This window comes from Triturus cristatus, chromosome 7 (genome assembly GCF_964204655.1).
Source record: "Triturus cristatus chromosome 7, aTriCri1.1, whole genome shotgun sequence".
Classification (NCBI taxonomy): Eukaryota; Metazoa; Chordata; class Amphibia; order Caudata; family Salamandridae; genus Triturus; species Triturus cristatus.
In genome coordinates, this window is record NC_140590.1 from 666,352,815 (window position 1) to 666,375,614 (window position 22,800).

At 47.1% G+C, this 22,800-nt stretch overlaps 1 protein-coding gene across 2 annotated transcripts in view; it reads right to left on the minus strand.

Annotated features, from left to right (window-relative positions):
• Positions 1 to 22,800, minus strand: part of LOC146810319 (ATP-binding cassette sub-family A member 9-like) — a 1,478,308-nt gene that overhangs the window by 1,121,162 nt on the left and 334,346 nt on the right. For both annotated transcript variants that reach the window (XM_085617315.1, XM_085617314.1), the window contains exon 11: positions 4,235 to 4,293. In XM_085617315.1, coding sequence (XP_085473441.1) covers positions 4,235 to 4,293 — 59 coding nt within the window. The remainder of the gene's footprint in view (positions 1 to 4,234; positions 4,294 to 22,800) is intronic.

Sequence of the window (22,800 nt, forward strand, 5' to 3'; positions counted from 1 at the left end):
ATCTAAATTCAATGTTTTATCCTCTTGAGGATGCTCTTTGCATACATTTCTCTGCTATTTGCAATACCAGGGCCCGACAAATGATTACATTTGGGAGGTTTTATTTGAGGTTTTATACACTCTAGACACCTTTTGAAGATGTATTACAAGTGGAAATTATTTGATACAGTCCCTGAAAATATGTGAGGAATGTGCTTGGAGAATTTCTATGTTTTTCAGGTGCTTGGCGAATTTGAATATATTTTAATAGATGGCATTTCTGTATCTGCCCATTGGAGTTTATATAGTGCATTGGAATACTGAATTATGGTTTGTTACTTGTACTGTTTACATGACTAAAATGACATTAAAGTATTTATTGCAAAGAATATTATGGAGTGTGCCACCAGTGTTTTGGAACCCTCAGAGCCCAGACATGCCCTTTATAAGATGGGGGCATGAAATAAATAGATAAATACACTCTCAGGTCGAAAAACTAATTTACAAACCTCAACCAAAAGAGAAATAATGGGAAACCAACCAGCAATCAACCACCTGGAAAATGGTGGAAATTGGAATCTGAGATTGTGCTGATGAAGTGGACTTGCACCAGCAGACCACATAAGACAAAGTATAACAACAGACTCACTAATTACCCTTAAGAATAAAATCTGAGGGGGGCTTACTAAGAGACCACCTGCTTGCATACTGGATGTCCAAAGAAAGATGTAATGATTGAAAACTTCATAAATGCATCCATGAATGCACCGCAATTCAAAGATTTGTATATTTACAGAATACTACAGAAATGTAAAAATCCAGGAAGTAAATTAAAAACATACAGCAAAAATGTGTTGACTGGTCAAAACATGTTTTTTTGGAAAAACAAAAGTGTTTATCACACTGTGGGAGGTGTGGAGCTGGACAGATCAATTCATGAAACAATGCTGATGCACCAATGTAACTAATCAATGCAACACTAGCAAGGGACACATCACCACAACCACACTACCAACGATCTGATGCTATATTCCCAGATGTTAGCCACAGGTCACCTAGAAAAATTGAGTAAATGAATACTCAACTGCATGCTGAGATGTCAAAAGGTGATAGAAATGTGCAGGATTATCCCCGATATAACATGAGGTTGAATGAAATCAGTGCTTACACAGACAGCATCTTGCAATGTACAAAACTGTATGACCAGGCAATATGCTCACTTTGGTTTATCGCAGAAAAAAAGAGAAGGGCAACTGTGGATTCATCTGAATGGTGCCTTTTGCTGTCCTAAAAATTGAGTCCCGTAGCTTTATGGGCACACTACTATAGAACTCCATTCCAGAAGCCCTCAAGCAGAAGGATAATCACCTGAAGTTGCAGAAAAGATAAACAATTTGGCTCATCTCTCAGGTAGCCATGTAAAACCGGTAGAGCACTACAAATCCTACAAGGTTACCGTTCTACATTTGTTTTGTTAAAGTTAAAGTGCCATTAGACATTCTGCATGTTATAGGAAATATGTTCATCTTTATAATGACACCAAAACCATTAAAATCCAATGTAGGGAACCGGAGATATTAATTTCTTAATAATAAACACTTTCTAGTGCTTAGAAACCAATAGTGCCCTCTGGACATCTGGTCGTGCTTGACTGGGACAAAGCCAAAGTATAAGGCAAACAACAATGGAGTCCTGCTTAGATAATCCATGCAGGAGGTCTCGGTCAAAATATGACCTTCGCACTTAGAAATGTTTTTGGAACTTTTTCTGCCAGGGTCCCTCAATGCTCTCCACCAGTCTGGATTCGGTGAGGGTTCCCTTGCTTGACTTTCTGCAAGCTCCCTGTCAAGCCCTGGAAGTCGGAGCTCTGGAGCTCTTTAGTAGAATGAACATGGAATTTGGGCCGTGTTGCGGTTGAAGGTGGCCGGCTTGGACCTCGCGGTTGAGTCAGTCGCCCATGGCGCTTTTTCCAAACAGTTCCCCAAACTTTCCCAAACTTCCGGAGGTCCTTCCAGAATGTCTCTTGCTGGGTTCCAAGTGTTAAAACACAAATCCAAGGGTACAGAATCTCCTAGATGTCCCTTGGCAGGTCTGTACTTCAATTCCCACAATGCACTTGGTCAATCCATTAAAACTCCACTGGACACACTCTAGGAGGAGAACTCTGGCTGGAAAAGGGTCAGTTAAGCTCTGTTAACCTGTAGCTCCAGGGAGTCCAATCCTTAGAACTTCTAGAAGCAAGGCAAAATCCACAGAGCTGTAGCCCCAGATAGGGCAGCAGGTGATGTCTTCACCAGGCAGGCCCTTGGGTGCAGATCAGGATTCCAGCAAGACAATCTTCCTTCTTCTTGTAGTTTCAGGCAGCAGAACTGAGAGGCTATGCAGCTCTCCCATATTTATTCAGTTGTCTCTGGCGACAAGCAGGGAAGTACCCCAAAACATGACAACTTCCTCCAAAGTGTGGCATAGTCTTGTCCCAGGATTCACTATTCTTCCAAAATCCATGATGGCTGAAACATCAGCAGAGCAGCAAGAGCTAACTAAAACAACTGTGTCGCTCATCGCCATAGCTCTCCTCCCCCTGACATTAGCAGATTCCTTCCTTAAGGCTCCCTCACTGGTAGGAAGAGGGGGTGGCCTTGGCTGACAGGTTGGCTTGCCCTGCTTTTCTTTGAAGCTCATGCTTTATGGCCTGTCCCCCTGCTCTGGCATTCCTGTGCCCCAGAAAGCTTTCTCCATCAGATATCCTCTGCATGGCCTGGACACATATCACCGAATCAAGGCAGCTTGGCTAATCCCCTCAGGGCTGACAAATCCAGGAAGAGTGCTAGAGGCAGGATTTTGGCTTACAGAAAAGAAAGTCTTATAACTTTTTTCTGTACAAGTTAGGATAAATTCAGAAATGACAAATTGTGGATTTATCAATACCATTCTATTCAGTCCTTGTATGGTATTTTTCCATACTTTCCTAGCAATAGTTATGCATCCATAACATATTGCCATGTTAGCCTATGAGGACCACTCTACAAATGAAATATGCAATTTATTCCTCGCCAAGGTTTAAAAAACCTCTTTTATCAAGACCCTGCTCATAATTACAGGACTCCCCCCCCCCTCCCAGGACATCTAGGGGAGACCTGTGGGCTGCCTCATATGTAAAAAGGGTGTAGAGTAACACTTCACAGTGCCTACAGCACCAAAGGTGACTTTGTAGTGGATTTCCTACACTGGGTAAAAACAAAATGACAGCTTTCACTCACCAGGGTTTATAAAACACGTTTTATAGGGACCCTGCTTATATGTATGTCACTCCCCATCTCTGAAACACCTAGAGGAGACCTGGGGTGGTACCCAAAATGTAAAAATAAGGTAGACTATCACTTTTAAAGTGCCCCTACCACCAAAGTCTAGTTTGCAGTGGATTTACTTTGAAGATGTTACTTTGAAAAGCAGTGCTGCAACACCAGGCTGCATTTAAAATTACCCCAGGCTCTCAGCAGTGCACAAATATAAGTGCAACAAAGGCTGCTGGTCTCTAAACTGCCATGCCCTATTATATACTAGGGACTTATAGGTAGTTTTCATCCCCTTAACCTACTATCAACTAGGGCCTTATTGGGTAGGTCAGGCCAATTATAATTGTACCTTAATACATAGTCTACCCTATACATGTGGGTGTTTAAACATAACACTGGCCCTGAGCCTGCCTAGCAGAGCCCAGGGCACCCTCAAAGTCAGAAAGCCAGCAACCAGGGGTCTCAAATGTGTCAAAAAGAGGGGGAACACCACAAGCAGGTCCTGATTCCTCATAAATATTATACATGTTGATTTTTAATCCTATGCACCGTATGAAGTGTGGTCTCCTTTGCAATCTCTATTAAATTCCTCCCAGTGCAAATAGTTTAATAATGCTTAATCAGTCAGATGCTTATGGGAAATTGTGACAAGAGAGCAAAAATACTTTCTATTTTTCTTCCATGCATGTGCTAGGGTTTGGTGTATGCTTCCTATAAATGCACATGAATTGGAACAGAAAGAGCAAGTAATAGAGAGGATAAAAGAATAATCAACTTAGAAAGTTTTTTCTGACCAAGCGCATTTCCTTGATGTTTGTAGAGCAATAGCCATGCATCTTGCAGATAGTGTTCATGAGCTCGGGCCTTTAGCAAGGCAGCAAATCATTAAAGGGGCTCAACTGTGAAGTGTAGCAATAAGAAATAAAGCAAATAAGATAAGAACCACGCATTCGACTTACCCCTCAGAGCTTCCACTTCTGTGTCATCTTGTTTGAAGAGCTTTTTAATGTTGTTGATTCTATAAGGCGAAATAAATGGGAAAAAAGAAGACAAGCATCATTGAGCAGTGATATCCAAATCGCTAATCGATTCATGGCAATGCAAACACTTACCATTTTTTTATGCTTGTTTTGTTTGAAAAACCAAAGATGAAAGGCCTGGAATATTTTCTTTATATTGCACATTCAATCTTCCTTATCAGCATAGTTTGGATACTACTACAATGACATTATTATATTGTGGTGTATATATGAAGTAGTTAATGGTGTGTGTGCTGATGTTATCACACTTTCTTGGCCAATAGTGGAAGAGCGCAAAACAACTAAAGAAAGTAGAAACTTTAAGTAGATGAAACAGATGGGACGATGATCACCAATACCCATTTGTCTTCTTATGTTTTTTTGTAGAGTGAGCTTAATATGGTGGATGTATAGGTCACATCCTGAACAACCCCAAAGAAACATGGTGAGGCAGAGACAACAGAAACATTTTTAAGGGATTTTATAAAGGCTTGTGAGGCACTGCTCCTATAAAGATTACAGTATGGACACCATGCAGGAATATTGTATATTGCCCTTTAAACTCTGGATTAAGGGCCATATGTAGGAAGCCAAATACCGGTCGGTAAAGGCCGAAATTCGGTAAATATCCCATTACCGACCGGTATTGAGGCACTTGAGATGTAGGTGGCTGATTTCTGGATTCGGTATTTACCGAATCGGAATTTTAAGAAATCGGTAAAATACCGATTCGGTAAATACCGAATCCAGAAATGCTATTTAGGGGGCACTCAAGTGAGTGCATAATTGGTGTCTGGATTCGTTATTTACCACCAACTACAAGTTGATGGTAAATGACGAATACCTTTAAAAAAGCATTTTTGTGAAATTTGTGAAGTGCCATGTGGCAGACATACATGCCCTTAGGGCATGTATGTGCGTCACATGTGCACACATGCACGAATCAGGGGTGCAACAGGGTGTCAATGTGACACCCTGCCACCCATGATAATGCCTCCCCTATTACCGATTCGGTATTTACCGAATCGGTAATAGTAACTGGCTTCCCATTCATTCCTATGGGCCTCCAGGCCCATAGGAATGAATGGGAAGGGATGCATTATTACCGATTCGGTAAATACCGATTCATAAATACCGATATTTACCGAATCGGTAATAATTACCGATTATTTACCTACATACTATTTACCGATTCATAAATACCGAATCGGTAAAATTCGGTATTTAGGAATCGGTAAATAGTATGTTACCTACATGAGGCCCTAAATGCTTATCTTTTAGAGAGCATGTGGACACAGTTGAAATATTGTATTGATGCTGATGGGCTTGGCCCATAACTTATCACCCTTTGTAAGGGATTCTGCTGGGACCAGATTAACCGGAGTGCAAAATGTATCATGAAAAGACTGGCTACTCCTCCTAGTACCAGAGGTAGCTTAACAGTGTCTTCTTTGAAACAATTGGCCTTTACTGGGGAAACCCTTTTTACTCTCTGTTAATGCTACATTCTACTTCCCTAGATATCTCCCTTTGAAATTCACCAGAATTTAGGTTCCGGGCTTTCTTTCTGGACCAATAATTCTTAACCTGTGGTATGGGGACACCTGGTGGTTCACAAAGCCTACTCAGGGGTCCCCTACTGCTTACAAAAATGTAGGGCCTCATTACGATGTCGGTCAGAAAGGCTCTGAATGGCATTCAGATTTTCATAACCAGAGTCGAAACCCATGTTTCCAACCGACTCAGAAAAATTTCCGACCAACTGATTACCATAGAAGGTAACCGTTCGGTCTTTTAGACTCGGTTCCGACCGGCATTCGGAGAAACTGACCGACGTATTACAATGTCAGATTCAGACAGCCTTTCCGAATTGGGTTGTCCGACACGGATCGGCTGTCGAAACTAACTTTGGGGGCCTGTAGCAGGCCCCTCTTCACCGGGAGGCCTCCGGTTGGGGCCCATGGGGGTACCAATGGGACCCCACTTAACAACCATGCACAGTGTGGCAGGCACCAAGTGGTGCCTGCCACAGTGTGCAAGGTTTTCTGCAGCCACCCTTTTCTTCAATGGGAGCCTGTGCTATCAGTTGGGACACAGGCTCCCATTGAAGTCAATGGTAGTCGTACCGAACGGTGTTGGGACTCCCCGTACCCGAGTCGGTCGAAAACAATTCCAACAAGGAGTCGGTCAGAATGCTTTCCGACCGACATCGTAATGAGGCCCTAAATATTATTAACAGAACAATAAGGTATATCTTAATAAAGAAGCAAAATTGAAAATTGAAAACTTTGAAATATTCTGTAAATGTGAAGAAATTTGAAATTGCATTCTAAAAATTAAGTTGCCATGCTTGGATTGATTAGTGAGAGTAGTCAGCAAAAGTGCATCAAACAGAATATAATATGGACAGTGAGAGACCTCAGTTAAAGTTAGAGAAGCTCCACTTTTTTCATTAAAATACAAATTTAATTTTTTTTTTAATTTGACCGTGAATGAAAAAATTAATTCATCATTCATGTACGTCTTTGATAAATGTCTGTGTCTGCATTTGTTTTACAGTTCATACCATCAAAATAACTTAGCCCTGGGTCCTCAACTTCTAGTAATGACTCAGTCCATGGATTCCAATGATGATTAAGTGGGGGGGTCCCACGTTTCCAGTAATGATTAGGTTGGGGTCCACAGAAGTCAAAACCACAATTCTAGACCAGTTGAATGTTACAAATGCAAACCGACTTGACATTTCTCAGTAATGCATGTGTAGTCATTGTGAAGTGTGGCTTGGTTCTCTTCCAACATCTTAAGGCCACTTTGGTAGCAAAGTTGCTACCTAGTAAATCAATGTAAAATATCACCAAGATAACATTACACTTACCAAAACATACCACACATTATAACACAGAGCATACCACAGTGTAACATGACACAACACATAACTTTAAACATAACAAAACGTAACATAACACAATATAATAAATGCCATTGGGTGAAATTATTTAACAAATAAAAAATATCATAGCATCACTGTTGGACTTGGCCCTTTTTGCAGGGTGATCCCTAAACTTTTTGCTTTTCTCCTAACCTTTTTTCTGACATGGTGTTGGTGGTTTCAGGACCCTGGGCACTTTAGCACTGCTGTCCAGTGTAACGTGTGTGTGCTCTCAAGGTAAACATGGTAAGATTGGTCTACACTGTTTGACCTATTTAATTTACCTGTCAGTCCCTTGTAAAGTGGTATCTCATATTCCCAGGGCTGGTAAATTAAATGCTACTGGTGGGCTTGCAGCACTGATTGCGCCACCCACCAGAATAGCCTTTCAAACGTGTCTCAAGCCTCTGCCATTGCAGGGCCTGTGGGCGCAGTGTTACTGCCGCTGTGACGTGGCACCTAAAGTGTGTGCCATTTCTGTGACCCCCCCCCTTTTACTGCATGTCACTCACCCCGAAGGTAGGCCCTATAGGCAGGGTGCATTGTAGGTAAAAGGTAGGAAATGTACTTTAAGTGTAGACTTTCTCTCCGCCTCTGGTTTTAGTTGTTCATTGCCTCTCCAGACTTTCTGCTACAGCGCCAGGACACCTTCGGGTATTAGAGCGCTCTATAAGTTGTTATAACATAACATAACATAACATCTACTGGTAGTGACAAACAGCCATTTTGCTGCCCTCCAATAGGAATGCATTGGGGATTCCTTGATAAGAGTTTCATTGGTAATCCCTGATATGAAAGGAGCAGCGTGGTCAAGTTTGGTATGTTTTGAATAGTAATAATTAAGGCTACGCAATGGTGTGTGCAGATTTATTATAACTATTTTAGAAATGCCACTTTTAGAAGTGCAAAAAGAACTATTGATGGACAGAATGCAGAACAATGTCATACATTCACCCCAGTACAGGGATCTGGGCCAAAAGCCATTGTTTTTTGCTTACCATGCCATTCCAGTTTGGACCCAGCCATATGCAAATCAGTCTTGACCCTGTGCCCAATGGGCCCAGATCGCTGTACTGGGGTGAATGTATGACATTGTTCTGCATTCTGACCATCAACTGTTGTTTTTGCATTTGTCACCCCGAGTGGGACGGGTGTAGTGAATGAGCCACTTTTGTGGTCTGACACCCTATGATGACCCTCAACCACCAGCATTTTGTACTGACTTAAGTGTGTTATGTTACCCTAGCCTTAATGTAGGATGGGTTTGCATATGCGTGCTTCTCTTCTGTACTGTAATCTTGCTGTCTTTTAGTAGCATAGTCTTGCCAAGAATAGAAGGTATGGTATGTTGAGGTACAGTGTTGTAGTTGGTGGTGCACACATGTGCTCAATGTTGTATACTGAGGGATAAAGTCTATAGTGTTATTTGGGTTATGTGAATTTTGTGTTGAACTATTGCCTTTGACATGGCTTCATGTCATTCTGATTTCTGACTTTACCTTGCTTTATGGCAGTGCTGACTATTGCCTTTGACATGGTTTCATGTCATCCTTGCTTTTCTGATTCCTTCTTGCTTTGGACCTTTGTGTGCATGGCTTAACTAACTCCATTTTAATGACTGAAGCTATTTTCTGTGCCTGCACGAAGCTGCAGAGGTGGGGAGGGCATGCTTTGCTCTTCACCTGTTTTTCGCACTGTACTGACTAGAGAGAACTGGGTCTTATCAGAGGAATGTACATGGTCTGTCTCGGAGCCATAGCAAAGGCCTGATCAACCGATGCAGTGGTCTTGGAGCAGGCTGGTACGGGCTCTCATAGGAACGAGTGGCCAAGGCTTGCTAGAAGCTACGTTGTGTTTGAATTTGTATTAAAAAGGGGAGCCTACACTAACCTAGTGGAAGTTCACGCCGTGGAGCAGACGTGTTGTCATGGAAGAGTGGGGGCTGGTGTCACCTCTGAGTTTTCACCCGGTTCAAGCAATGGACTCCCTTTGAGCGAAGTGGGGTGAAATGATGGAGCAGTAGGTAAGGTGTCTCTGCTACTAACTGTCTCTTGATTCTTTTCTGATTCTTTCCTTTCCTTCTTATTTTCTGATTCTTATATCCATACATATATATTTCTACATATATATTTGCTTTGATTGTGTATTTCAATCGGTTATTTGATATGTGAGAGTCTGCCATGATCAATATATATTCGGCCTGCCCGTGATTGAAGTATTGTGTTAATAAATTTATATATTCCATATGTTTGAATTTGTCTTTTCCTTGTAGCAGGAGGTGTGGACTCTTCTTGGCCAAGTATTCTGTTGTAGAAGGATGGGTGAATTCCCTTCTAGCAGGTAATTGTGTTATAGGAAGTTGTTCTACTCCTGGCAAGTGATGTGCAAAGTATATCTCGCTCTAGAGAAATGTTGTGTGTGTTACCTTGGTCTAGAGGAGACTCATGTGGTATCGTTTTCTTGCCTTGCCTTTGGGGGAGTGTTGAAAGTTTGCCCACCTTAGGAAGTGCTGTGTATATGTTATATTCCATAAGTTTGGAACTGATATTCTCTCCCTGGGAAAGTGACGGTACATACCTTGGTCCAGGGGAGATCTGAGACCTTTCATTACAGACGGGTATGCTCAGACGTGAGTCGCGTGCTCTCCATGCCACTGGAATCAAGCTATCCTGGTTGATTAGGGCTGAAAGCGCGAAACCGGTCCTAGGATGATTGTTTCCAGTCCAGGGAGGACCTGGCTTGGCAGTTCGGGCTTGACTGTTCCCATGGGGGACAGGGTCAAGACTGATTTGCATATGGCTGGGTTCAAACTGGAATGGCATGGTGAGCAAAAAAACGATGGATTTAGGCCCAGATCTCTGTACTGGGGTGAATGTATGACATTGTTCTGCATTCTGTCCATCAACTGTTTTTTTTACTTTTAGAAGTGGGCATTTCTGTGTGCTATGTGTCTGCCTGCCTGATGTGGATTGCATGTATGGCTTTGGAGTGACAGGCGCTGGTGAGGTGTGTGTAACTCCAGGAGGGGCAGGGTGAGTCAGCACTAGGCTGAATAGGGCATCTGCATTTGGAGTGGTGGGAGTAGAATAGACCTGTGCCTGCCTATGTGAATGCTGGCTCCGCCCCCTGTAGTGTGTCTGATGGCAGAGCCCCCATCTCACAAAGGAGGGTGTGAGCGCTGTACACAAAGTGCTCCACACTCCCCAAAACCAGTTAGGACTGGTTCCCCCCAAGCCCTGTGCCAGGCCAGACAAAGAGAATGCTGGTATAAGTACAGGGTATGTGACCCCATGAAAAAGAGTTGTTCCTGTGCTTACTTGGAGCTTGCTGCTGCTGGGCTCCAGGAGGAACCACCACGAGGGACTGCCTCCCTGCTGGAGGGACCTGTGTGGTGGCCTGCGTGGGCCCAGCTGTGCCCCTTGGACTTTGATGACTCTTAGCGTCTCGTGAGCGCTTTACCTTCTTTGCAAGGAAGCGAGGAGCTGGCGCCGTGCAGCGTGCTGCTGCGGTGATTGTAGAGGGAATCCCAACGTGGGGATTCACCCGAGCTGTTGGTGGAAGCGGGAGCCTACTCCGCATGGTGGGTGAAATTGCAGCAGAGTGGGAGCCCTGCCAGTACTGCCGCTGCTGAGAACAGCGGGTGCCCACCCCGCACTCATGCTTATTTGAAAGGAGAGAGTGCCCACCCCGCATTTTGATGCCCATGGACAGCAAGCACATGCCGCGCTGCTCGTGCCTGGAAGGTGGAGCGGGTGCCCAGCCCGCACTGATGGTTATTTGAGAGCGGGTGTCCACCCACTTTTGCGTGCTCTTTGGCGGGTGTCCACCATGCTTTTGGTTTTAGTTACGGGCAGGTGCCCACCCCGCACTGAGGAGCCGCTGAGAAAAGGTGCCGCCGGGCCGCTGCCAGCGTGACCCGGAAGTCAGGCAAAACTGCCTGGTTGTGGGAGGGGCCAAGGAGAAGTGGGCCGGAAGAGAAGAGCCATCCGGAAGACAGGCAGACTTGTGCCTGTGGTCCAGGAAGCACCGAACCAGAAGACCCAGGCGGAAGCCCACACCGCGCTGGGACGTGCGCAGAAGAAAGATGGAGCCTCAAGGACTCCCAGTGCAGAGACCTTCCCCCCCCCCCCCCACGGGAGAAGTCCCAGCAGAAGGCTGCGTGCCTCAGAAGGAGAGTTCAGTGAGTGGGGGCTGAATCCAGATTGTTGCAGGTGTTGTGAGTGGCACCAGACGAGCACTGGTGGGTGGGGCTGCCCCGAGGCACATTGTCGGGGCCTGGAGCCGCGTGGATACTCCCTAGGGCCCCGAGGTGCCCGTGCTGATTTCCTTCTTGGGGGCCCTTGTTGTAGAAGTCTCAGAGTGGAACTGAGAGGCCGTTGTGGCCAGTGCCCTCATTGATCTTCACAGCTGCACCGCAGTTGCGGGCAGCTGCAATGGGGGGGGTCACACATTGGATGTCCCAGTGGGGACCCCGGAGGCACAGTTGGTGCCAGTGACATTTATCTTTGGACAATCTCATGTTAGAGTTCCAGTGGGGGCTCAGGAGGCCCGGCAGTGCCAGGGCTCATTTCCACAGCTGCCCCGCCAGACAGTGGGCAGCTGCAACATTTTGGGGTATTTTGTTGGTGAGGAGACAGGGGGTGAGTTACACCCCATGCCCCAGCGCATTTGCGCAGTAGTTTCACTGCACTGGCAGTTATTCCCTGACTTTCTGGACAGAGGGCATTGGGGCCCCCCTTTAGAGGCCAGTTGGCCTGGGGTCCTACTGTGTTTTAGGCTAATGTGATTTATGTCTACTGTTATTGCCTCAAGATGATACTTATTGCGTAGTGTGTTTATGCTTATGAGGTTATTGCATAATGTATTTATGCTAATGATGTTTGGGCCCGATGTGTTTATGCCTAATGTCATGCTATGATATTTTAGGATGGTGTCTAACGCTAATGTAATAATGCAGAGGCCATTATGGTACCAGTAGTTACTGGTTGTGTTTTACATTTGCTACTTGTGCTTTGTAACGGTTCTGACAGTGGCCCGATTGGCCGTGTCTTGTATATAATCCCCTGTGAATATTGCCTAGTGACAGTTGGCACAGTGTATATGTGTGATTATGATCTAATGTGTTACTGATAATACAAAGGCTATTTTGTTTAAATAACTTTGTGTGGAGTTTCTTTTGAGGTGTTGCTGCTGTGTGAGTGTGTTTCGCAAATGCTTTACACATTTCCTCTGGGATAAACCTGACTGCTCGTGCCAAGCTACCAAGGGGGAGAGCAGGGGTTATCTTCAGCGTGTAACTCCAGGGCCGGCTTTAGGGCAGTGCGACCGGTGCCACCGCACCGGGTGCTGGCTTCCTGGGGGCGCCATGTTTGAAAGTTTATTATGCTTTTGAAGCACCTGCTGCAGCGTTTCTTTCCCCCGGCAATTACCAGGCCTCACATAAATGTCAAGATAACTTGTGTGATTAATTATCTCCCTGGAGAGAGGTCAGCATTTTATATAGTTGAGGTTTTGACTTAGGTGAAGTTAGTGCAGAGGGTTAATATGTCTGCTGCAAAGGACGTGTACCAAGTGGATTACAGAGTGCATATAATGTAAACAGATCATCAGCAGGTTACTGCTTTCAAAAGAGGCATCCTTTTGTTACTTGCAATTTAGAACTTAAAGTCCTAATATAGAATAGTGAGCTCTTAACTTTCATCCTAGAACTGCATACACACTGCAAAGTATACATTATTAGAACACTGATTATGTTGCAAAAAGGGTTAATTTGGCTAGAAATCGATTATTATTAAAGAAAACTCCCAACTATGCTGTTTCTTTTTCGACTCTGAGTTTGTGCTTCTCCACACCAAGCACTCTTAAACTATACTGCCTACCAGTATGGATGACGTGACTCCTACACTTTTAGTCCTTTGGCTTATGTAACATTTCCTATACACTGATTTCCACAGTATGATTGATTGTCTCTGTGTAATGTGCGTGTGACACCCTACACCAGTATGAGTGGCGCTATATAACTAATTCAATGCATCTGAGAGAGTGTGGTTATGGAGACTTGGTCACTGTTTTTTTTTTTTTTTTAAAGTCCTTTATTACATTATTTCACAATACACAGCTTCCAGCCTACAACCCCACGGGCTGGCCGCGCAGTAGTAACACACGCATTGCTTCGTATAGCACACAGCCCAATGCCGTCAACCCGGGGGTACGGCGGCGCGATAAAGTGCAGATGTCTCACAGTTTCAGAGAGGATAGTGAAGGACTCATTTTCAATTTTGACTAGAAACCAGAACATGTTGCGAGGATAGCGCCAGTGAGCCCCGCAACGAACACCCCCCCACCCGCCCCCCCCAAGTCTACCCAATCAAAGGTCACATTGTTGAGCACAGTGAGTCCTCCCCTATACCAGGGGATGCCGCTATAGCGCCCCCCCTGCAGCCCCGGGGGCCACAGGGACGCCGGGTTCGTCACACCTCTCCTGAGCTGTATTGCGTAGTGGACGGAGGCTCGCAAATGCCTCCCCTGAAATCATTCCAATGGGACCACACTTCCACCCACTTCCGGGGGCACCCCCTCGCCTCATACACAGTTTTTTCCTGTATCATACAAACTTGGTCACTGTTAAAGGGTGCTAGTGAGAGAATCCATGGTGGAGGTGGTCATTGGGGGGGCGCCAACAAACATTGTCGCACAGGGCGCCACTAGCACTAAAGCCGGCCCTGTGTAACTCCCTTGCCCTGACTAGAGTGGTGGTTTCTGCCTGGCTTAGATGCAAGCCCTAGCCAACCAGAAATCCCATTTCTAACATTGGTTGTCAGTGGTGAGGATAGGACTTGCGTTTGCGAAGTACCACAGCGACAACTGGTTGCACTAAAAACTCTACATTTAGAGAATCACATGTTAGGGAGCTTATTTTCCTAATTTTGTTTTTTCCTTAAAAGTGTCATTTTAAAAGCGTGTACTCTTGCTTCAGATCTTACGCCTAGGAGTCTTGTGTTGCACTGTGGGTTGTGTTTCTTGCCAAAAATGGAATCTGCCTTTATTGCACGAGATCTGTTTGAATACAGTATGTTGGAGTTAAGGGGGTTCTGTGACGAGAGAGAAATAGCAGTAAGTGAGTCAGACACCCAGCTAAGCATCCAGAAAGCTGCAGAGGTGGGGAGGGCATGTTTTGCTCTTCACCTGTTTTTCGCACTGTACTGACTAGAGAGAACTGGGTCTTATCAGAGGAATGTACATGGTCTGTCTCGGAGCCATAGCAAAGGCCTGATCAACCGATGCAGTCGTCTTGGAGCAGGCTGGTACGGGCTCTCATAGGAACGAGGGGCCAAGGCTTGCTAGAAGCTACGTTGTGTTTGAATTTGTATTAAAAAGGGGAGCCTACACTAACCTAGTGGAAGTTCACGCCGTGGAGCAGACGTGTTGTCATGGAAGAGTGGGGGCTGGTGTCACCTCTGAGTTTTCCCCCGGTTCAAGCAATGGACTCCCTTTGAGCGAAGTGGGGTGAAATGATGGAGCAGTAGGTAAGGTGTCTCTGCTACTAACTGTCTCTTGATTCTTTTCTGATTCTTTCCTTTCCTTTCCTTTCCTTTCTGATTCTTATATCCATACATATATATTTCTACATATATATTTGCTTTGATTGTGTATTTCAATCGGTTATTTGATATGTGAGAGTCTGCCATGATCAATATATATTCGGCCTGCCCGTGATTGAAGTATTGTGTTAATAATTTTATATATTCCATATGTTTGAATTTGTCTTTTCCTTGTAGCAGGAGGTGTGGACTCTTCTTGGCCAAGTATTCTGTTGTAGAAGGATGGGTGAATTCCCTTCTAGCAGGTAATTGTGTTATAGGAAGTTGTTCTACTCCTGGCAAGTGATCTGCAAAGTATATCTCGCTCTAGAGAAGTGTTGTGTGTGTTACCTTGGTCTAGAGGAGACTCATGTGGTATCGTTTTCTTGCCTTGCCTTTGGGGGAGTGTTGAAAGTTTGCCCACCTTAGGAAGTGCTGTGTATATGTTATATTCCATAAGTTTGGAACTGATATTCTCTCCCTGGGAAAGTGACGGTACATACCTTGGTCCAGGGGAGATCTGAGACCTTTCATTACAGACGGGTATGCTCAAACGTGAGTCGCGTGCTCTCCATGCCACTGGAATCAAGCTATCCTGGTTGATTAGGGCTGAAAGCCCGAAACCGGTCCTAGGATGATTGTTTCCAGTCCAGGGAGGACCTGGCTTGGCAGTTCGGGCTTGACTGTTCCCATGGGGGACAGGGTCAAGACTGATTTGCATATGGCTGGGTTCAAACTGGAATGGCATGGTGAGCAAAAAAACGATGGATTTAGGCCCAGATCTCTGTACTGGGGTGAATGTATGACATTGTTCTGCATTCTGTCCATCAACTGTTTTTTTTACTTTTAGAAGTGGGCATTTCTGTGTGCTATGTGTCTGCCTGCCTGATGTGGATTGCATGTATGGCTTTGGAGTGACAGGTGCTGGTGAGGTGTGTGTAACTCCAGGAGGGGCAGGGTGAGTCAGCACTAGGCTGAATAGGGCATCTGCATTTGGAGTGGTGGGAGTAGTCCCTTGACCCTGAATAGACCTGTGCCTGCCTATGTGAATGCTGGCTCCGCCCCCCTGTAGAGTGTCTGATGGCAGAGCCCCCATCTCACAAAGGAGGGTGTGAGCGCTGTACACAAAGTGCTCCACACTCCCCAAAACCAGTTAGGACTGGTTCCCCCCAAGCCCTGTGCCAGGCCAGACAAAGAGAATGCTGGTATAAGTACAGGGTATGTGACCCCATGAAAAAGAGTTGTTCCTGTGCTTACTTGGAGCTTGCTGCTGCTGGGCTCCAGGAGGAACCACCACGAGGGACTGCCTCCCTGCTGGAGGGACCTGTGTGGTGGCCTGCCTGGGCCCAGCTGTGCCCCTTGGACTTTGATGACTCTTAGCGTCTCGTGAGCACTTTACCTTCTTTGCAAGGAAGCGAGGAGCTGGCGCCGTGCAGCGTGCTGCTGCGGTGATTGTAGAGGGAATCCCAACGTGGGGATTCACCCGAACTGTTGGTGGAAGCGGGAGCCTACTCCGCATGGTGGGTGAAATTGCAGCAGAGTGGGAGCCCTGCCAGTACTGCCGCTGCTGAGAACAGCGGGTGCCCACCCCGCACTCATGCTTATTTGAAAGGAGAGGGTGCCCACCCCGCATTTTGATGCCCATGGACAGCAAGCACATGCCGCGCTGCTCGTGCCCGGAAGGTGGAGCGGGTGCCCAGCCCGCACTGATGGTTATTTGAGAGCGGGTGTCCACCCACTTTTGCGTGCTCTTTGGCGGGTGTCCACCATGCTTTTGGTTTTAGTTACGGGCAGGTGCCCACCCCGCACTGAGGAGCCGCTGAGAAAAGGTGCCGCCGGGCCGCTGCCAGCGTGACCCGGAAGTCAGGCAAAACTGCCTGGTTGTGGGAGGGGCCAAGGAGAAGTGGGCCGGAAGAGAAGAGCCATCCGGAAGACAGGCAGACTTGTGCCTGTGGTCCAGGAAGCACCGAACCAGAAGACCCAGGCGGAAGCCCACACCGCGCTGGGACGTGCGCAGAAGAAAGATGGAGCCTCAAGGGCTCCCAGTGCAGAGACCTTCCCCCCCCCCACCCCCCACCCATGGGAGAAGTCCCAGCAGAAGGCTGCGTGCCTCAGAAGGAGAGTTCAGTAAGTGGGGGCTGAATCCAGATTGTTGCAGGTGTTGTGAGTGGCACCAGACGAGCACTGGTGGGTGGGGCTGCCCCGAGGCACATTGTCGGTGCCTGGAGCCGTGTGGATACTCCCTAGGGCCCCGAGGTGCCCGTGCTGATTTCCTTCTTGGGGGCCCTTGTTGTAGAAGTCTCAGAGTGGGACTGAGAGGCCGTTGTGGCCAGTGCCCTCATTGATCTTCACAGCTGCACCGCAGTTGCGGGCAGCTGCAATGGGGGGGTCATACATTGGATGTCCCAGTGGGGACCCCGGAGGCACAGTTGGTGCCAGTGACATTTATCTTTGGACAATCTCATGTTAGAGTTCCAGTGGGGGCTCAGGAGGCCCGGCAGTGCCAGGGCTCATTTCCACAGCTGCCCCGCCAGACAGTGGGCAGCTGCAACATTTTGGGGTATTTTGTTGGTGAGGAGACAGGGGGTGAGTTACACCCCATGCCCCAGCGCATTTGCGCAGTAGTTTCACTGCACTGGCAGTTATGCCCTGACTTTCTGGACAGAGGGCATTGGGGCCCCCCTTTAGAGGCCAGTTGGCCTGGGGTCCTACTGTGTTTTAGGCTAATGTGATTTATGCCTACTGTTATTGCCTCAAGATGATACTTATTGCGTAATGTGTTTATGCTTATGAGGTTATTGCATAATGTATTTATGCTAATGATGTTTGGGCCCGATGTGTTTATGCCTAATGTCATGCTATGATATTTTAGGATGGTGTCTAACGCTAATGTAATAATGCTGAGGCCATTATGGTACCAGTAGTTACTGGTTGTGTTTTACATTTGCTACTTGTGCTTTGTGACGGTTCTGACAGGGGCCCGATTGGCCGTGTCTTGTATATAATCCCCTGTGAATATTGCCTAGTGACAGTTGGCACAGTGTATATGTGTGATTATGATCTAATGTGTTACTGATAATACAAAGGCTATTTTTTTTAAATAACTTTGTGTGGAGTTTCTTTTGAGGTGTGTGTGAGTGTGTTTCGCAAATGCTTTACACATTTCCTCTGGGATAAACCTGACTGCTCGTGCCAAGCTACCAAGGGGGAGAGCAGGGTTATCTTCAGCGTGTAACTCCAGGGCCGGCTTTAGGGCAGTGCGACCGGTGCCACCGCACCGGGTGCTGGCTTCCTGGGGGCGCCATGTTTGAAAGTTTATTATGCTTTTGAAGCACCTGCTGCAGCGTTTCTTTCCCCCAGGCAATTACCAGGCCTCACATAAATGTCAAGATAACTTGTGTGATTAATTATCTCCCTGGAGAGAGGTCAGCATTTTATATAGTTGAGGTTTTGACTTAGGTGAAGTTAGTGCAGAGGGTTAATATGTCTGCTGCAAAGGACGTGTACCAAGTGGATTACAGAGTGCATATAATGTAAACAGATCATCAGCAGGTTACTGCTTTCAAAAGAGGCATCCTTTTGTTACTTGCAATTTAGAACTTAAAGTCCTAATATAGAATAGTGAGCTCTTAACTTTCATCCTAGAACTGCATACACACTGCAAAGTATACATTATTAGAACACTGATTATGTTGCAAAAAGGGTTAATTTGGCTAGAAATCGATTATTATTAAAGAAAACTCCCAACTATGCTGTTTCTTTTTCGACTCTGAGTTTGTGCTTCTCCACACCAAGCACTCTTAAACTATACTGCCTACCAGTATGGATGACGTGACTCCTACACTTTTAGTCCTTTGGCTTATGTAACATTTCCTATACACTGATTTACACAGTATGATTGATTGTCTCTGTGTAATGTGCGTGTGACACCCTACACCAGTATGAGTGGCGCTATATAACTAATTCAATGCATCTGAGAGAGTGTGGTTATGGAGACTTGGTCACTGTTTTTTTTTTTTTTTTTAAAAGTCCTTTATTACATTATTTCAAAATAAACAGCTTCCAGCCTACAACCCCACGGGCTGGCCGCGCAGTAGTAACACACGCATTGCTTCGTATAGCATACAGCCCAATGCCGTCAACCCGGGGGTACGGCGGCGCGATAAAGTGCAGATGTCTCACAGTTTCAGAGAGGATAGTGAAGGACTCATTTTCAATTTTGACTAGAAACCAGAACATGTTGCGAGGATAGCGCCAGTGAGCCCCGCAACGAACACCCCCCCACCCGCCCCCCCAAGTCTACCCAATCAAAGGTCACATTGTTGAGCACAGTGAGTCCTCCCCTATACCAGGGGATGCCGCTATAGCGCCCCCCCTGCAGCCCCGGGGGCCACAGGGACGCCGGGTTCGTCACACCTCTCCTGAGCTGTATTGCGTAGTGGACGGAGGCTCGCAAATGCCTCCCCTGAAATCATTCCAATGGGACCACACTTCCACCCACTTCCGGGGGCACCCCCTCGCCACATACACAGTTTTTTCCTGTATCATACAAACTTGGTCACTGTTAAAGGGTGCTAGTGAGAGAATCCATGGTGGAGGTGGTCATTGGTGGGGCGCCAACAAACATTGTCACACAGGGCACCACTAGCACTAAAGCCGGCCCTGTGTAACTCCCTTGCCCTGACTAGAGTGGTGGTTTCTGCCTGGCTTAGATGCAAGCCCTAGCCAACCAGAAATCCCATTTCTAACATTGGTTGTCAGTGGTGAGGATAGGACTTGCGTTTGCGCAGTACCACAGCGACAACTGGTTGCACTAAAAACTCTACATTTAGAGAATCACATGTTCGGGAGCTTATTTTCCTAATTTTGTTTTTTCCTTAAAAGTGTCATTTTAAAAGCGTGTACTCTTGCTTCAGATCTTACGCCTAGGAGTCTTGTGTTGCACTGTGGGTTGTGTTTCTTGCCAAAAATGGAATCTGCCTTTATTGCACGAGATCTGTTTGAATACAGTATGTTGGAGTTAAGGGGGTTCTGTGACGAGAGAGAAATAGCAGTAAGTGAGTCAGACACCCAGCTAAGCATCCAGAAAATGCTGATCCAACGGCAAGAGGATGAATGGAGACTTGAGCACTCTGAGTTGGAGAGGGCCCGGGCCCCACATCAAGAGGGTGGTGGGTCTGAGATTGGCCCTGAAGAGTCTGAAGAAGAGGAAGAAAATGACAGGGCAGGGACGTCAGTAGATAGTGAGGACCCCATAGATAGGGAGTACCTTGCTGGGTCCAGTGCCAGGGGCAGTGCCCCATCCCTTTCCCTGTCCCCAGAGGAGTAGGTAGATAGAAGGGAAGAAAGGGAGCATCAGCTGGCTTTGGACATGCTCCAGTCAGAGTATGCCACGGAGATAGTGCCGCTGGGTTTGGAGGAGAAAATGACCTTGTTGGACCAGGAGTTGAGACTCAAGGAGTTGGCTCTTGAGGACAAAAAGCTAGAGATCGAAAGGGTCCTAGCGCAGGAGAGGATGGCAGAGGCAGAGAAGGCCTTCGCCAGAAAGAAACTATCTCTGGAGGTTAGGTTATCCCCTGAGTGCAGTTTCAGTTGTCTGGATTCACCAGTGAGGGTGGGGTCCAGTGGTGGCAGCAATATGGAGTCCAGTGCAGGAAGTCCCAATCCCAGATCCCAGAGCGTGGTACCTAGTTCCCAGGAAGAGGGTGTCACACCTGAAGGGTACAGGTTGAGGTTCAGGGGCAGTAGGAAACTGTCTCACCAGTCTTGGGGGGAGTTGGTAGATGAATGTTGTGATGTACTGAAAGGTTGGGTGATGAGTAGCACGGCAAATGATTTTGATGGGCTGTTCAATCTGGTTGTCAGAGAGCACATGTTCAGTAATTGTTTTCCGGGGTTATGCCAACACCTGTTGGAGTGTGAGTTCTCTGATCCAGGGGAGCTTGCATGGGAGGCAGACCTCTGGCTGTGTGATGGAGGGTCTGAAGTGGCATTGGGGAGGGATCCCAAAAGAAGTGGCTCAGGTATCTTCCGGTCCTGTGTGGTGGAAGAGGTTCAGAGTAGCCAAGCTAGGTCCCGGTGTAGTGGGAGGGGTATAGGGGCTCACGTCCTGTCTCAGTGAAGAAGGAGTGAGTGTGGGACTGTGTATCCCAAGGTGCCCGAAACCCAGTCTCAGGGCCTGGAGGGTTCCCTAAGGGAACACCAGATTGGGGGCCTAGGCTGTACTAGTAGGACATTTGAGGGGGATCTCCAAGTATCAGGAGAACCTGGAGCATTTGTAAACGGAGCTCCAGTGGTTGTGGTGTCTGGTGGTGCCGCTCCAGTTGGGAGGGTACAGAAGTCAAGATTGAACGGTGAGAGGGGGATGTGTTCCCCAGGAGGGAGAACCAGTGGGTCAGGGACCAGCCAGAAGAGCTGAGTCTCCCAGGAGTGATCATGATGAAGCCACTTCTGTCCTGGGGGATCTTTGCGCGCTGTCAGATGGACAGGGGTCAGAGTTCTGCGCCAGGCAGACTGTCACATGACACATGAGTCATGTGTTACCCTCGGGGGGGATACTGTGTGAGTCCCAAGAAGTCCTGGTGTGCCAGGCAAGTGTTCAAAGGCAGGGTTTAGTCCCTGGGTTGAGAGGCCAGGTTCAGGTTCTGCCTGACCTGGAGGGAAGTACATCTGTAATCAGTGATCTGACCAGGAGGATACTGTGTGAGTCCCAAGAAGTCCTGGTGCACCAGGCAAGTGCTCAGCCGTGGGGTTCAGCCCCAAGGTTGGGAGGCCAGGTTCAGGTTCTGCCTATGTAACAAGTGTCCTGACGGGTTTGGCTTCCAGGGGTAAGACTCCAGGTGGGAGGGTGCAGTACTCTGGAAGGGGGTGCAGAGGGAGGGAGTCCTCACCTCTGACCCCGGTGCAACCTGAGGGTTTAGACCAGTTGCTGGAGAGAGGTCCTGAACTGGTGAGAGAGTTGTGTTCTGAGGGTGCCTCTCCAAGGAGGAGAGTGCGGAACCCTAGAAGGAGGGGTAGGGGGAGGAGAGCCTGTCTCGTGACCTCTGGTCAGCCTGAGGGTGCGGATCCTAGGCTGGAGGATCAATGGCAGTTTAGAACTGCCCTGATGAGGGGTAGAGTTGAGAATGGGTATTATGTGCCTGGGGCTACCACCCCCCCACTCTGTGAGATGGCAAGGACCAGATACATCTGGATGGCCTAGGGCCTGGTCCTGGCCGAGGTCAAAGAGGGAGTACCAGTGGGGTAGCTTATTTGGTCCTGGGAGCTTTGACAGAGAGAACCACATGGGTTCAGAATGGCGTAGAACTGGCGTATGCCCCTTCAGTTGCAGGCCCGCGTCCCTGTTCTATCGCCTAAGGCAGGGAAGCCCATCAAGGTGGTGATTGGTCTACCCTGCGTTTTGGCTGGAAGGGGGTTGTGTTGGATTTTGCCCTTTTGCAGGGTCATGCCTAAACTTTTTGCCTTTCTCCTAGCCTTTTTTCTGACATGGTGTTGGTGGTTTTTAGACTCTGGGCACTTTAACACTGCTGTCCAGTGTAAAGTGTGGGTGCTTTCTGGGATAAACATGGTAAGGTTGGGCTACACCTATTTGGCCTATTTAATTTACCTGTCAGTCCCTTGTAAAGCGGTATCTCATATACCCAGGGCTGGTAAATTAAATGCTACTGTTGGGCTTGCAGCGCTGATTGCCACACCCACCAAAGTAGCCTTTCAAACATGTCTCAGGCCTCTGCCATTGCAGGGCCTGTGCGCGCAGTGTTAGTACCACTGTGACGTGGCACCTAAAGTGTGTACCATGTCTGTGACCCCCCTTTTACTGCATGTCAGTCACCCCTAAGGTAGGCCCTAGCTAGCCCTATGGGCAGGGTGTATTGTAGGTAAAAGGTAGGACATGTACCTTAAGTGTACGACATATCCTGCTAGTGGCAAACAGCCATTTTGGTTTCTCACTACTGTGAGGCTGCCCTACCATGGAAATGCATTGGGGATTCCAGCTG